General features: G+C 41.0%; 1 protein-coding gene across 1 annotated transcript in view; it reads right to left on the reverse strand.

The window, feature by feature from the left end:
• The window catches only part of LOC126475425 (serine/threonine-protein phosphatase 6 regulatory ankyrin repeat subunit B-like), a 355,304-nt gene that overhangs the window by 270,686 nt on the left and 68,425 nt on the right, over positions 1–16,193 (reverse strand). Inside the window, exons 3-4 of the mRNA XM_050103270.1 lie at positions 13,056–13,256; positions 5,435–5,734 (exon numbers count right to left, since the gene is read on the reverse strand). Of these exons, the coding sequence (XP_049959227.1) occupies positions 5,435–5,734; positions 13,056–13,256 (501 nt within the window). The remainder of the gene's footprint in view (positions 1–5,434; positions 5,735–13,055; positions 13,257–16,193) is intronic.

The raw sequence follows: 16,193 nt of genomic DNA on the forward strand, positions 1-16,193 counted from the left end.
GATTCCATAGAAATATTGGAACATGTGAGCCAATACTGACCTTACGACTTATCTTAGAAGAAAGATTAAGGAAAGCAAACCTATGTTCCTAGCATTTGTAGACATAGAGGAAGCTTTTGACAATGCTGACTGGAATACTCTCTTTCAAATTCTAAAGGTGGCAGGGATAAAATACAGGGAGCGAAAGGCTACTTACAATTTGTACAGAAACCAGATGGCAGTTATAAGAGTCGAGGGAGATGAAAGGGAAGCAGTGGTTGGGAAGGGAGTGAGACAGGGTTGTAGCCTCTCCCCGATGTTATTCAATCTGTATATTGAGCAACCAGTAAAGAAAAACAAAAGAAAAAATCAGAGTAGGTATTAAAATCTATGGAGAAGAAATAAAAACTTTGAGGTTCGCCGATGACATTGTAATTCTGTCAGATACAGCAAAAGGCTCGGAAGAGCAGTTGAACGGAATGGACAGTGTCTTGAAAGGATGATATAAGATGAACATCGAGGATAATGGAATGTAGTCGAATTAAGTCGGGTGATGCTGAGGGAATTAGATTAGGAAATGAGACACTTAAAGTAGTAAAGGAGTTTTGTTATTTGGGGAGCAAAATAACTGATGATGGTCGAAGTAGAGAAGATATAAAATGTAGACTGGCAATGGCAAGGAAAGCATTCGTGAAGAAGAGAAATTTGTTAACATCGAGTATAGATTTAAGTGTCAGGAAGTCATTTCTGAACGTATTTGTATGGAGCGTAGCCATGTATGGAAGAGAAACATGGACGATAAATAGTTTGGACAAGAAGAGAATAGATGCTTTCGAAATATGGTGCTACAGAAGAATGCTGAAGATTAGGCGGGTAGATCACATAACTAATGAGGAGGTATTGAATAGAATTGGGGAGAAGAGGAGTTTGTGGCACAACTTGACAAGAAGAAGAGACCGGTTGGTAGGACATGTTCTGAGGCATCAAGGGATCACAAATTTGGCATTGGAGGGCAGCGTGGAGGGTAAAAATCATAGAGGGGGACCAAGAGATGAATACACTAAGCAGATTCAGAAGGATGTAGGAGGCAGTAAGTACTGGGAGGTGAAGAGGCTTGCACAGGATAGGGTAGCATGGAGAGCTGCATCAAACCAGTCTCAGGACTGAAGACTGCAACAACAACAACATTCAGTGGTATTACATAGGATACCTAAAGTGGTGATCCCGATACTGAGTGAGTTTGTTGCGTATTTTATGTCTTCAGAGAGGCATAATGGATACTATAAAAAATGCTGTCATGAAGTCAGCATCTTCATCCACAGCCACATCTGGCAACATTGTTTCACCAGTTCTATGACCCCAATAGGTATTTTAACATCAAGTTGCCTGTTTTTTGTCCTACAAGTGCACAATTATGGCTTACCCAGGTTGATGCTATTTTTATGTTGTAAGTCCTCATGTCAGACTCAGACCAGTTTTCCTTGGCCATTTCACAAAAGGATCTTGATGCAATTGAGCAGGTCAATAATATTCTGCACTTGCAGTCTTTTCATGTGTTCAAAGAGACAGTGCTCCAATGCTTTGTTTTCACGTGTGTAACACCATCTGAAATTCTTCAAGCACTTTACATGCATACAGATAACAAACTGCTGGCTGACGCTTCGTTAAATATCTTTCAGAAGCGCAGGCTCCCACATAATGTCAAGGCAGTTCTGTCAGCTTTTACTGATCAGTCTGTTGACAAACTGGCTAAGAAAGCTGATGCAACTACAACTGCAGCTGAAAGTGTTGACAGTAACAAATGTGGCACCATTAAAGAGGTTGTGAATGGCAGCCCCAAACCATGCATGAATGCTATGGGCCATGCAGATACATCCCTGTTACAGAAGACACTGACAGAGTCATCTGTGGCGAGTTTGATGAACGAACTTGCACGTCTAAATGCCAAGTTAAACAGACAGAATTCTGAGTCTACTCCTAAGGTAAGAAAAAAAATTCGATATATTCACAGCTGGTGTTGATATCATCAGTGTTTTGGAACAGCAGTAAAGTAATGTACCAAACTTTGCTTGTACCCAAACTTGACCAACGAGTGCCAATAGGCATACCTGCTCATTGATCTCATTTACAGCATGTACATTACTGCTCAAATGCCACAGTTACTGATGTTGCTGTTTCTGCAAGACTGTTCATCGAGGACAAGTTATCACAAGCTGTGTTCTTGATTGATACTGAATTAGTGTTATTCCTCTAACTGCAAGTGCTTTTAAACAAGTTATTAAAATGCCTATTTTAACAGCAGCTAATAATTAACCAATGAAAACCTTTGGTAAACAAGTGTTAACATTGGCAGTGGAGAATGATTTTTCACCTACTTGGAGTATGATTGTTGCCAATGTTTCTGGACCTATTATAGGTGCTGATTCTTGGGTCCTTTTTCTCTGGTACAAGACTTGGTAAATAAGTGTCTTATGAAAGGACATCCATGTGCTCAACTCCCTACCTCATTGGGCCATGATTGGCATGATGTCCATGCCATGGACCACACAAATTTCTGAATCAACCACATTTCCCATGACAGTGCAATGCATCTCAGAGCTACACATGTCCGCTTGTGGAATGCACACATGTGCATTATGCAACAAGACATCCTTTTCTCCTGCATGTGCCATGACACAAATTTCAGAGCTGAATGCCCAGTGCACCACACTTACAGCTCAAATTGAGAAATGTTTAGAAATGTGGCATGAAGAAAACGATGCGATGACCTATCTACAAGAGTGAAATCAGCACTTGCGAGATCAGGTGAAGCAGGTGCTTATGGCCTTGAACTGGGCATGCTGTCAATTACAACGCATACATGAAGTGGCTGCCATGCAGATCGAAGACCTGGCATCCCCATGTCCCTCACCTGAGACCACCTGGATGGCAGACAATGATCTCGGCCAGCTATTAGTGAAGGATTTTCCAGCACTTACCATTTCAACAATCACAACAAAGAGGCATCATATCAACACTACGCTAGGACTGCCAGTGCTTAGTAGATCACTTGTTGCCTGTCTCCAGAAAAGCTGCATGCTGCCTAGCAAGCATTTGACAGGATGATTAGTGATGGTTCTGTTTCTCATTCTAAGAGTACTTGGTCTTCTCCCTTACAGATGATTAAAAAAAAAGAGATGAAAACTGGAGCATATGTGGGGATTACAAACCTTTGAGCTCTCATACATCCCTGACAGGTACACTGTCCCCTAATGTCTCCGATTCTACCAGTAACTTGCAGGGTGGACATTTTTTCAATGTTCATTACTGTGCTAAGGCTTTTGCACAGGTTCCTATGGCTTCCAAAGACAAAATTAAGACAGCTATTACTACACTTTTTGGGTTATTTGAACACAATGTTTTCCCTTTTGGACTGTATAATACAGCCCAACCGTGGCAACAGTTCATGCACAACGTTCTTCAGGATTTTGCATCTGCTTTTTGTTTTGTCAATGACATATTAATTTTCTCTGCTACACATGAGGACCATTTGAAATATATACATGCAGTGGTTGGAGGATCAATAATGTTGACAAGTGTATTTTCATGAAGAAAGAGGTTCCTGTCTTAAGCTAAAAGGTGTCTAGCAAACGTGTTTCTCCTATGCCTGATAAGATTTAACTAAACTCCGTCTGAAGATGCCTTGGAAGGCTCAATGGTACCGACTGGCCAACATGTCATCCTCAGCCCACAGGCATCACTGGATGCAGATATGGAGGAGCATGTGGTTAGCACACTGCTCTCCTGGCTGTATGTCAGTTTACGAGACCCTGAGCGACTATTCTCAATCAAGTAGCTCTTCAGTTTGCCTCACACAGGCTGAGTGCAACCCACTTGCCAATAGCACTCGGTAGACCGGATGGTCACCCATCCAAGTGCTAGCCCAGCCCGACAGTACTTAACTTTGGTCATCTGATGGGAACTCTTGTTACCACTATGGCAAGGCCATTGGCCTTGATAAGGTTACGAATATTCAAAAAAATGCCTCACCCTGAGACTTTCCAATGACTGCCATTTCTTAGGCTCATTAAATTATGATCACATACACTTTCCCATGCTGGCTGAAGTAAAGAATCTCTTAACATCTTGCTATAAGGAAAGAACACTTCAGGCAAGAGAAATATTTCTTAGAATTATAGGGTACTTAAAGCTGTCAAGGACAAAATCAAAACTTGCTCAGGTTTCTTTGCTAGTTTACCCCACAGCTTAAGCTTCCATTGCTCTTCTGCTGATGCTTGTCAAATTACCATGTGCACTGTAGTGCAGCAGCATACTTCTCAAGCATGGGAACTTCTGGCTTTATTCTCTAAAAATTCGTCAAAATGGCAACAGTCTTGGAGAGCTTTTGACAGACAGCTGCTAGTCATTTGTCTTGCTATAAAATATTTTTGTCATTGGCCTGAAGACTAGACTTTTATTATAAATACTGACCACAAACCATTAACTTCCATTTTCAAAAATGTCACAGAGCTAAATTCTCCATGACAGGCATGCCAGGCTGATTTCATAGTTCAATTTTTTACAGGTATTCAGCATATTTAGGGGCAGGACAATGTGATAGCAGACTGTCTGTCCCACAATTGTGCAACGATTACTGTTATTGATTGGGTAAAAATGGCTGCAGATCAGGACAGAGACCCGCTCTTCCTCCAATATCAGCTGCATCCAGAATCAACGGGCAATGCCTATCCCTGGACAGTTTTGCAAATGATATTTGGTGTGATGTTTCTGGATTAAAAATACATTCATTTATCCCTGAAAAGTGGCATCAAATAATTTATAATTCATTTAACTCTTTGGCTCTCTCAGGGGTAAGAGTGACTGTGCGTTTAATAACAGAAAAAATCATCTGGCCTGGGTTACCAAAGTGTTGCAACAGTTGAGTGAGGGAATGCATCAAATGCCAAACATGCAAAACTAGTAGACATATGGCTGCTCCTATTTCTGATTTTCCCACCCCTTCTGAGAGACTGTGTGTCGACTTTGTCAGCCCCCTGCCTTCTTCAGCTTTCCCAAAAATAGGGGGGGGGGGGGCTACTAATGTGGTGGAATAGATATGAATCAAGTAATGAACTCAGAATACAATGTGATATCTATATATAAGGACTGAGAACTTTGGGACACTGTTTTGTGATGAACGGTTATTGTATGTGCTCTTAAGAAAATATATAATAAATCAAAGAAAGTTCAGTATATTTAATAGTGTTTATTCAGTGGTATTACATAGTATATCCAAAATGGTATATCTAAGCTGTCCTTGGATCAATTACTAGGATAGCAAAGGATGGGAAGCAATAGAGTGGTATCAAGTAGTATGTGAAAGTGCACCATAAAACAGGTAACACAGTTAACATAAAATAGAAATATCTTTTAACTGTTACATATAATGATAACTTGACTAAAGATAACCATGTACCTCATTCCTTGGGAAGTCTGCTGTCAACATCAGTGGTGTTTGTCCATTCTTGTCTTGACAGTCAACAGGCAGCCATCCCCCTTGCAGGATACATTCCACCATGTTTGGATATCCATACTGAGCTGCATGGTGGAGGACAGTCCTGCCACGAATGTCCAGGGCATCCACCGGAATTCCTGACTCCTGGAGAAACTTGAAAGTCTCCACTGACTCAGTGCGTGCAGAGAGATGCAGTGCTGTCTCATCCAGTGCAGTTCTCGCCAGGACATCAGCGCCAACTGAGAGCATGCACCGAACAGCCTAGATGACAAGAATTTTGTTCCAGAATGGCAGCACTATATCTGAAAAATAGATCTACAAGGCTTCAATTACCTATCACGCCCTAAAATGAGGAACATCCAGCCCAAGATCCTTTCCATCCCTATTAAAGTGGAGTTTTGTCACCTGCCCAAGATCCTTTCCATCCCTATTAAAGTGGAGTTTTGTCACCTGCCCAACCTCCACAATTTTCTAGACCATCCCTATGTCACTTGCCGTAAGGATCATATTCCAGTGGAAGACAACACACAAGACCTGCCCAACCCTCCCACCCAGCATTTCCTATTCCGGTCCTGTCACAGGCTTTTCCTACACCATAAAAGGCCAGGCCACTTGTGAAAGCAACCAAGTCGTGTACCAAAACTGCTGCAATCATTGCACAGTCTTTTTTTTATATTGGTATGACTACCAATCAAGTGTTCAGCAAGATGAACATCCACTTCCAAACTGTGGTCAACAGCAAAGTAGACCACCCTGTCTCACAACATGCTGTGAACTTAACACATTTGATTTCCATGGCTGCTTCACAACCCAGGCCATCTGGATCCTCTCCTCCACCACCAGCTTTTCTGAACTGTGCAGATGGGAGTTAACCTTCCAAAACATTCTCCACTTCAGAAGTTATCCTGGGCTCAACCTGTGGTAACCCACTGTCCCCACACCCTTCAGCCAACAGTTTCTGCCCTCTCTGTACAGTCACTTCCGCCCTGTTTTCATCCCCTCAACCTCTTTGTGTGAAGCACTCTGCCAATGCACTTTCTTCTTCCTGCTCCTTTTCTGCTCTTTGTTTCCTCCCGACCCCCACCTCTGTGCCAAATAGTCTCCCAAGACTGCATCTGTAGGCAGTCTAGTCCCTGCACACTCCACCAGATAGTGCTCTTTTCTCCCCCCCACCCCCCACCCCCCACCACAACCCCCACCCTTACCCTGCTATTCATTCCCCCTCTCCAACCCCTCTAGATTGCTGCTTGCATTCTACATGACATTTGAATTTCAGACTGATCTGTTGAAGATGGCAGTCATGTGTGCATGAGGTCTCCTTGTTTGTATGAATGAATGTGTGTGTTTTTCCTTTGCTGAAGAAGGCTTCAGCTGGAAGCCAAATGTGTAACTGTCTTTCTATTGTGCCTGTCTGCAACTCAATGTCTCATCTTTACAGAGAATAGTAATTTATTCTTTTCATAATATTGTTGTTGTAGATCTATAAGACACTTTTAATGGCCTCAGTAACAGGCAAAATAATTATTACATGTAACATATACACTGAGATATGAGTTTACACAACACACAATCTGAACATTGAGAGCTATTGAATAATGAAGTAAAAGGAACATGTGAGCAATGAAGAAGGTGTCGAGGGGGTGGGGGTGTCAGTTGTAGGGAGTGTGTCACCATTCAGATCATTATTGAGACAGATCATCAGCACATTTTAAAAGTTTGAGAAGAGGAACTATTGATAGAAACTTGGTGTTTACATGCGCCATGTGAAGGTAGTGAAAATATGAAAATACACAACTGACAAAAAAAAAGTGAAGCAGCCAGAAGACATGGCTGGATGTCAATGTAACTTCACACACACACACACACACACACACACACACACACACACACGCACACCATCAGCAGGCATGTAAGTGACTAGAATTGCAATTGTATGCAACACGTAGAGTGCATTAGTGTTGTTCATGTTTAGTGTTGTTAACAGACTTGATTGGGTGTATAAGGGATGTGAACAGCTTCAGACATTGAGTGTTGACTATGCAGGGCATGGAGATGCCACATACTCATGTGAGACAGCATTATCAGTGCCTAGCAGAGTTGAAAGGCGCTTCATTGAGGATCTTCATTTGATCAACTGGTCAAATTGTCCAATATTCAGATTTGTGGAGGAGTCTAATATGACAGTGGCACAATGTTGGACTGCATGGAGACATAACGGCAGCCATAATCATTGTCAAAGTTTCAGTTGAACACGTCTGTCCACCACAATGGTGAATGGCTGTATTATGCAACAAGCACATTGTAACACCTTCACATCTATTCCTGCCATCAGAGAACAAGTAACGGGCTCCCTGCAACATTCTGTGCCATCCCACGCCATTGTTTGGAGACCAGCAGTAACTGAAGTGTGCCCCACACAGGCTACTGCTAACACTACAATGTAAACAGCTGTGTTTGGAATGGCACTATGAATGGAAAGCATGGATGGGCATTGCATTGAGTTTGGTGAAGAATGATGGTTCTGCACTATTCCTGATAACCATCATCAGTGAACATGGTGGTGACCTGGGGAGAGGCCCCAACTTTCAATGGTTTGTACAGGCACAGCAGCATTATTCCTCATGTCACGGTATGGGGAGCTACTGGCTATGACTTCAGGTCATGGCTGGCAATGACTGAAGGAACTCTGACAGCACAGAGATGCATCGTGTGTGTCCTGCATCATCCTGTGTTACCCCTCATTTTTCAACAGGAAAATGCTCATCCACACAAGGAACATGTCTCTATTGACTGTCTTGTGTGATGATGAAGTACTCCTGTGGCCAGCAAGATACACAGATGTCTCCCTGATAGATAATGTATGAAACAAGCTGGCATGTTAATTCACACAAGGTAGCACATCTCAACACACATGACCACTTTCTCTGGCCACTCTGGCCAGAGTGTCACTGGAGCAGCTGGAGATGGTGAACAACTGTGCCATGTGTGTGAGATATGTTTGCCTGTATGCATCTGTGTGCATTTTTCTTTTCTGAAGAAAGCTACTGGTGAAAGCTTTTCAGTATGCCTGTCAGCGACTCAATGTGTCATCTTTATAGTGAGCAGTAATCTATCCTTTCTATAATACTGTTGTTTACATAGCCTCCTGACTGTTTAAACTGATTTAGCAGGGTTAACTGTATCTGGTCTTCTGACATAATTATAGCCTTACTACTGTAAACTGAATGTCAATATTGTCCTAACCCTTACTGTGCAATCAACGAACCCACACAAACTTTCAAGATTAGATACTCTTTCTTCCAAGATTGTATACTGACAGTGAGAATGCCAGTACAGTCAAAACAACTAGCATCACATTTTATGTTGGTGTCAAAAAATCTCACATGAAAACAATGCTGAAAGTCCTCACAGATTTCCATTTATGACAGATATGCAGCCGTATAAACTTGGGTTGAGAAAGGCAAAATCAACATATTAAACAATATATGAGTGGTTAAATAGTTCTCTAAATCTGATGGACGGTAAACTGTCAACAATAGCTATATTTTTAAATTCGCCAAATACTTTTAAAATGGTTAATAATGCTGAAAGTCCTCACAGATTTCCATTTATGACAGATATGCAGCCGTATAAACTTGGGTTGAGAAAGGCAAAATCAACATATTAAACAATATATGAGTGGTTAAATAGTTCTCTAAATCTGATGGACAGTAAACTGTCAACAATAGCTATATTTTTAAATTCGCCAAATACTTTTAAAATGGTTAATAACAATTCAGTTTCAGTTTATTCATTCATCTTTTATCACTATCCGTGCAGCCAATTTCATCATAGTCCAAACGAAGTAAATAATACATAATAGTAAAGAAAACAATGTAAAATGGATAACAATGAACACAACACTCAGTGTAAGCTAGAAGCTTTAAAACACAGTTGAGTTTGAGGACAATAATGTGGCAATCTGCCATGAGCATAAACAAACAAAAGTTTAAACCAACCAAGCAGAGAAGAACAGGGTGGGGGAACAAGCCTCATCTCTCTCTCTCTCTCTCTCTCTCTCTCTCTCTCTCTCTCTCTTAGGGGTGGCCACCTACACAAATTTTGTGCATCTCCCAAAATAGAAGTGACATTGTGATACCAACTGCCAATCTTTCTCAGTGTTGTGGAAGTCATATTTCAACCATGTGATGGACATCGAATAGCCTCTGAACCAATTTCAAAATTAAAAAAAGAAAAACATTGATCAACAGACAGCATTAAGAAAATATAATGTAATTGAACAGATAAAAAATCTACTCACCGAGTAGTGGCAGGATAGCACACATATAAAGGTATTTTAATTTCCATGCTTTCAGAGTCGGTGGCTCCTTCTTCTAGCAGAAGGTTTGAAGGGAAAGGAAGAGGAGTGAAGGAATAAGACTGCTGAGGTTTAGGAAATGGAGAGAGTTTGGAAAAGTCACCCAGAACCCTCAGTCAGGAAAGACTTACCAGATGGGCTGAGAAGGAAAGAATGATTGTTGGGGACTGTACCAGATAAAATTTCAAAAACCTGAGAGCTCAAAGGTGGAAGACAGACATTATTCCCAAAACATTGTGCACAAGTTAATAAGAGCAGAAAGCTATCTGCATTTTATGAGATAGAGGTGGGTGGAGGCGGTGGGGGGGGGGGGGGGGGGGAGGAGTGAGGGAAAGGGGGGGGGTGGAAATAGACAGGTAAGAAAATGAAAGACATATAAAACTAAAAGGCACTGAAGAAATCAATAGTTACTGTGAATAAATGCTGAGACTAAAGGAACTAACATATATTAAGCCTAGGTGGGTGGCGAGAACCAAGGACATGTTGTAATGTCAGATCCCAGCTGAGGAGTTCTGAGAACCTGGTGTCCAAAGTAAGAATAAAGATGGCATGTGTAGTGAAACAGGCACCACTGTCCCAACTATCATGTTGTAGAGGATGCTCTGAGACAGGATACTGTATGTTGCCAGTATACACCCTCTGCCTATTCCCATCCATCCTAACTGATCACTTGGTGCAAGTCATGACAATGTAAAAGGCTGAACAGCTGGTAGATGACGTGTTGTTTCACAGGTGGCTCTCCCTTTGATAATATGTGTTTTGCCTGTTACAGGGCTGGCAGAGGTATTGGTAGGAGGGTGCATATGGCAAATCTTGCTACAGGGATGATGACAGGATAGTAGCCATAGGATAGGGATATGAGTGCAGAAAGAGCATGGTGTTGGACAAGGATGTTGTGGAGATGGGAGGGTAACGTAAACCTACTCTAGGTGTTGTAGGCGATATGTTACACAGAATGGACCTCATTTCAGGGCAAAATTTTAGGATGTCTGAGTCTTGAAGAAGCTGATTAATACATTCAAGACCAGGATAATACTGAGTGACAAGAGATGTACTCCTTAGTTTTTTTTCAGGATAGGATGTGATGGGCTGGAAAATCCGATTTTGAACTGGGCTGGGGGGTAATTATGTCCAGTGAAGGCTGAGGTGGTGTACTGGTGTAAAGAGTCTGCATCTGAACAAGAACATTAGCTTCAAATGCCAAGGCTGTATGGAAGAAAATGTTTGACATGGAAAGGAAGGCAACTGTCAAAATGTAAGAACTGTTATTTGTTAGTATTTTTAATGTGAATAGAAGAGTATAGCTGATCTTTGGTGAGGATGAGGTCAACATCAAGGAAAGTGGCATGGAATTTGGAGTAGGAGCTTGTGAAATTTAATTACGAGAACATATTTAGAAATTCCAAGAACTTTATCATGTCAGCCTCACCATGAGTCCATAGGTATCTAAACCAAACCAGGGGCTGAAGGCTTATGGATCCTAGGAAAGCCCCCTCGAAGTGACCCATAACAATATTGGATCTTAGGAATAAAGATGGTGTTGCTGGGATTGCGTGGGGAAAGAAGTCCTACAGATTACATGGTTAGTCTTTGTGAGGGGCCAGAGATTTTAATGAGGGACTGCACGTCAGTTTGTATCACAGGGATGGGATCCTGATGGCAGATGATGTATGTAGAGGTGTCAGACAGCTGGTGTAGCCCCTTTCTTACATACTCGCACTGGTCATGTAGCACAAACGTAGTTCCCTTGTCTGATGGGGGGATAATGATGTGGTCATCAGCTTTTAGGGAACAGAGAGCCTAGAGTTCTGTGAAGGACAGGTTAGGGTCATGGAGTTGGAATCTGCTGAAGGGTTGTGAAGCAATGCATTGCAATGCAAATACAACAGTCTCTTGCACTTACCCAGCTAAGTCATACGAAGGAAAGTCACAAAGTTCTCCACATCATTTTTCTAATTTATTACAACAGTACTACAAAATTTACAGTGACATAGTTTTTTGACATTGTCATCCCAATTTTTATGCACTTAGCCCATTATTGCACAAGCTTTCCAACATCATTATCATTTAAAAAAATCAGAAGTATACCAGCCACTTATGCACCACCTCCTGCACTTTTTCTTCAGAAGTGAATCAGCTGCATCTTAAACCATCTTCTAGCACACCAGAAAAATGAATATCTAATGGGGTTACCTCCTAATTGTAGGCAGTACACCTAAAAATGCAAATTCTGAAGACAATGAATGGTGTGGGTGGTGGTATGAGGACGCGCGTATTAATTCCAACAAACAATAAATCACAGCAATCATTTCAAAATCTAGGTTTCAACTCACTGTAAACTACATCACTGTAATGTTCACCATTTACTGTTAATCCCTTTTCCAGATAATAGGCTCTTGTGCACAGCAAGAAACTGTGAACATCACGTTTCCTGCACAGGTTTGACTCATAGGTTTCATTTTGACTGGAAATCTGGAGCATTTTAGTCCATGCTCTGATGTTCACTCTCTGGTTCAAATGCAAATGTCCATGTTTCATTCTCTGTGTTGATTCTTTATAAAAACATTTTATCTTCAGTAGCGTGACAGTCCAATAGCTACTGTCAGATTCTCACACACTTATGTTTACACTCTTTATTGAGTCTCGTTCTGACTTTATGATGATTTAACCTGTAATGGACGATGTCATTTGAAGCACCATGACTAATTTGCATTTGTTGCCATTTCATCAACAGTCACTCATAGATTATTCAAAAAAATGGAAGGGGCCTGCTCGATATTGGCATCAGTAGTGGATATTACTGGATTCCCTGCTCTTTCCCCATCCTATATGTGACTTTTAAATTGTTCAGTCCACTGATAAAACTTGCCCATAATAAAATATTGCTCCCCTCCCCTACTGTACTGTACATCTTCCATAGGTTTCAGCTTCTGGTATACATTCCAACCACAAAAAACTGATTATATAACATTTTTCTTCATCAGTGCAAATGAGGGTGGCACAGTCACATTACTTCACATAAGGACAAAACAAATTAATGTGACAATACTGGAACCAGCCACAGGTGAAGATAATGGTGACATCTAGCAGTACTGCTAAGCAGTACTGCCCACCTAAAGATGTTTAGAACAGAAGTCCAGATATTTATTAACATAACCTCATAAATAAAAAATAAATAAACCAGTATCAAAGATGATAACATATATCATTTCTAATGGAACTCACATCCAGACTTCCACATGATGCTGCAGTCAAAAAAGCTGTGTGACCACGTTTATTATGTGATTCTATTGGAACTTGGGCATCTTTCAGCAGATATCTGATGATTTCCACTTCATTGTAGACAGCAGCACATAACAGCAGTGGCTCATCACTGCAAACTTCTGCATTTGAATTGGCACCTTTTGATATCAGTTCTTTTAATGCCTATATATGCAAAAACCAACAAAAGCCACAGTAAATAAATAATAAATGAGTCTTAAAATGCTGTAAAAATGACAATCATTGCAAAATTATTAACATAAGCTGTATTTACAAGAAATGATGGTAGTTAAAAAATAGAGAAGGACAACACAATTACCATTACCTTATCTCATTTGTTGACTAGTGCTACAGTCAGTGATTTTCGCCACAAAAATGAAGGATAGAAGGATATAACAGTTCGCAGAGCTTGATTATTCCCGTGTATTGTATGCTTCACTTTCTTAAAATTTAAAACTCCATGGACAGAGTTAATAATAATAATAATAATAATAATAATACTAATAAATACTTTAGTTGGTCAGTTGATTGAAATAGTTCTCTGAGTGAAGGAAAAAACTGCATGTTACTGTTAAAATGAGATATAATAGTTGGCCAGCACTAATGTTGAAGAGACAGAAACCAACTGTCACCTTCCAAACCACAAACAATTTGAATTTTGAGTCACCATGTGTCAATGATATCATCCAAATGCAACACACAGCTTCATGACATCATGGACTGCTAGCCCAGTGTTCCATGTCCCACATTATACTCAGTGATGCTATTATTCCTGGACCTCCAAATTGACCACACTTCCTACCTCAGATGTATTTTCCTCTGATTTTCTATATCTTCCTGTGCCACACGTACCTTGTTGAACCCCATACCTAACAACTGCCCCCCCCCCCCCCATCTCTCTCTCTCTCTCTCTCTCTCTCTCTCTCTCTCTCTCTCTCTCTCTGTTCTATTGTTACAGGACACACATAGTGAACTCATCTACTCCAGTTACACCTGCTGCCCCTCTCTTCACACAGCACACCTCCTGTCTGCGTCCCATTATTATCATCTTTCTGTTTGTTTTCTTTTTGATCTCATAATGCTTTCACATAGATTTTAGTTTGTTTTTGCCTTTCACTATAGACCCTACTCCCTCAGGTTTCACCTTTTTTCCCCATACCTCATCCATTTCATCCTTTCTGTGATTTTCCCCACATATTTTTATGGTTTTTTACACCTACACTATGGATCCTTGCTCCTTCTATCTGCACCAATACAGAAAAGTCTCTCTATCATTAGCCAGAATCCAGTACCACACACTGTTCCTGCATTGGTGCCTAGCTCATGTGACTCAGTGCCTCCTGTATGTGATGAGTATCTGTCTATCCTTTTCATATTGTTAATATTCATATATTATTATTCTTTTTTAGGTTGGTGTCAGATTTCAGGCAGCCTCTTGTAATAGAAGTTACAAAAATAGAAAAGGCTCATGAATGATTAAGAATGAACAGAAAAGTAAGGTTAGCTTGTTTCATCAGAATATCAGGGGACTGAGTAATAAAACAGAAGAGTTTGTTTGTCTGGAAACTTTAAAGAACTCTGGAAAGATAACTTACACATCCTGTGCCTATCAGAGCACTACAGAGCTAGAAGGTTAGAGAAGTTATTTGATTACACTCTACTATCTTTCTCACTGGGAATTATTACATGAAAACCATGAGTCATCACATACACACTGCCTGACAAAAAAATTTAGTACTCAGAAAATATGGCTGGGTGCTGGAGTAACTTTGTACATATGCACACTGTCAGAGGCTACAAAAATGATCAGAGTTGCCGTTCTCTGTGACAGGTAGACCAGTTACCAGGATGCATTAGAGTTGTTTGTGCTTTTTAATGTTACCAGGACTGGTAGCGTATATAAGGTGCTTGAGCAACATCAGATATTGACAGATCACTGTGAAGGACATGGAGATGCTGCATACCCATGTGAGACAGCATTATCAGCACCTGACAGTGTTATAAATGAGTGTCATTGTGGGTGTCCACCTAGCCAGCTGCATATCCATATTTGTGGAGCATTCAGATAAACAATGGCCTGATGCTGGACTGCACAGGAGTGTGAGGGCAGGCATACTTGTTGTCAAAGTTCTGGTCAATTAAATCCACAAGGGGAGATCACCATACTGTGTGCCAAGCACATCGTAACCTCTTGGCATCTGCACCTCCCATCTGAGAACAAGTAATGGGTTCCCTGCAACATTCTATGTTTTTGTGCACCATTTGTTGTAGACTAGCAGTAACCAGACAAGGGAATTACTGCCCCATGCATAGACTGCCATTAACACAACGCAAATGGCTGTGTTTGGAGTGATATCATGGCTAGGAAGCATGGGCTGCTGATGAATGGCATCAAATTGTGTGCAGTGGTGACTCTGGGCATTGCATTATCCTGGATGATCATCAGCCAGAAATATTCAACACTGGAGAGTCACAGTGATGTTGTGGGAAGACATCGGGTGTAAGCTTTTAACATTGCAGCATGTCAGAAATCGTGAATAATTTAATGATTATAAAGAATCCACCTTGATTCCAAATAGAAACCGGGTGTTAACCTAGGTTTCAGAGTGGATAACCACCCCTTCTTTGGAACACACTAATGCCTAAAGAGGCATGGTCCAACATTAATACAGAATGCCCAAAAGGGCAAAAGACTCACATAAAATTTAAAATAAATGGTACATGTGTACCATGTTAATAGCTGTACTTAGCTCAAACATCAGAAGCGTGCTTCCTCACCGCAACCAATGTTCGGTGGGCTGCGGGCTCTCAGGTACACTGAGGTGGTGCTGGCAGCTAGGCTGTGAGAATGTCAGAAAGGAACGTGCATGCACAAATTGAGAAATCGTCTTCTTCCATGTGACTGGCATAAAATGTGTTACAAAAGTGACCCGATGACTGGGTCAGAGGTGCAGGAAGTTAATGTGTGTGTATGTATAAAGTTGTAGCTTGAGGACGATTTTGCCAGGCAGTATATAAACACAGAACATTAGTTCAAAAACATTGAAACAAAGAGATTTTGTAGAGAAAAGCACATAGAATGTATGCTTGTGAATTAATACT

Source organism: Schistocerca serialis, chromosome 4, assembly GCF_023864345.2.
Source record: "Schistocerca serialis cubense isolate TAMUIC-IGC-003099 chromosome 4, iqSchSeri2.2, whole genome shotgun sequence".
NCBI lineage: Eukaryota > Metazoa > Arthropoda > Insecta > Orthoptera > Acrididae > Schistocerca > Schistocerca serialis.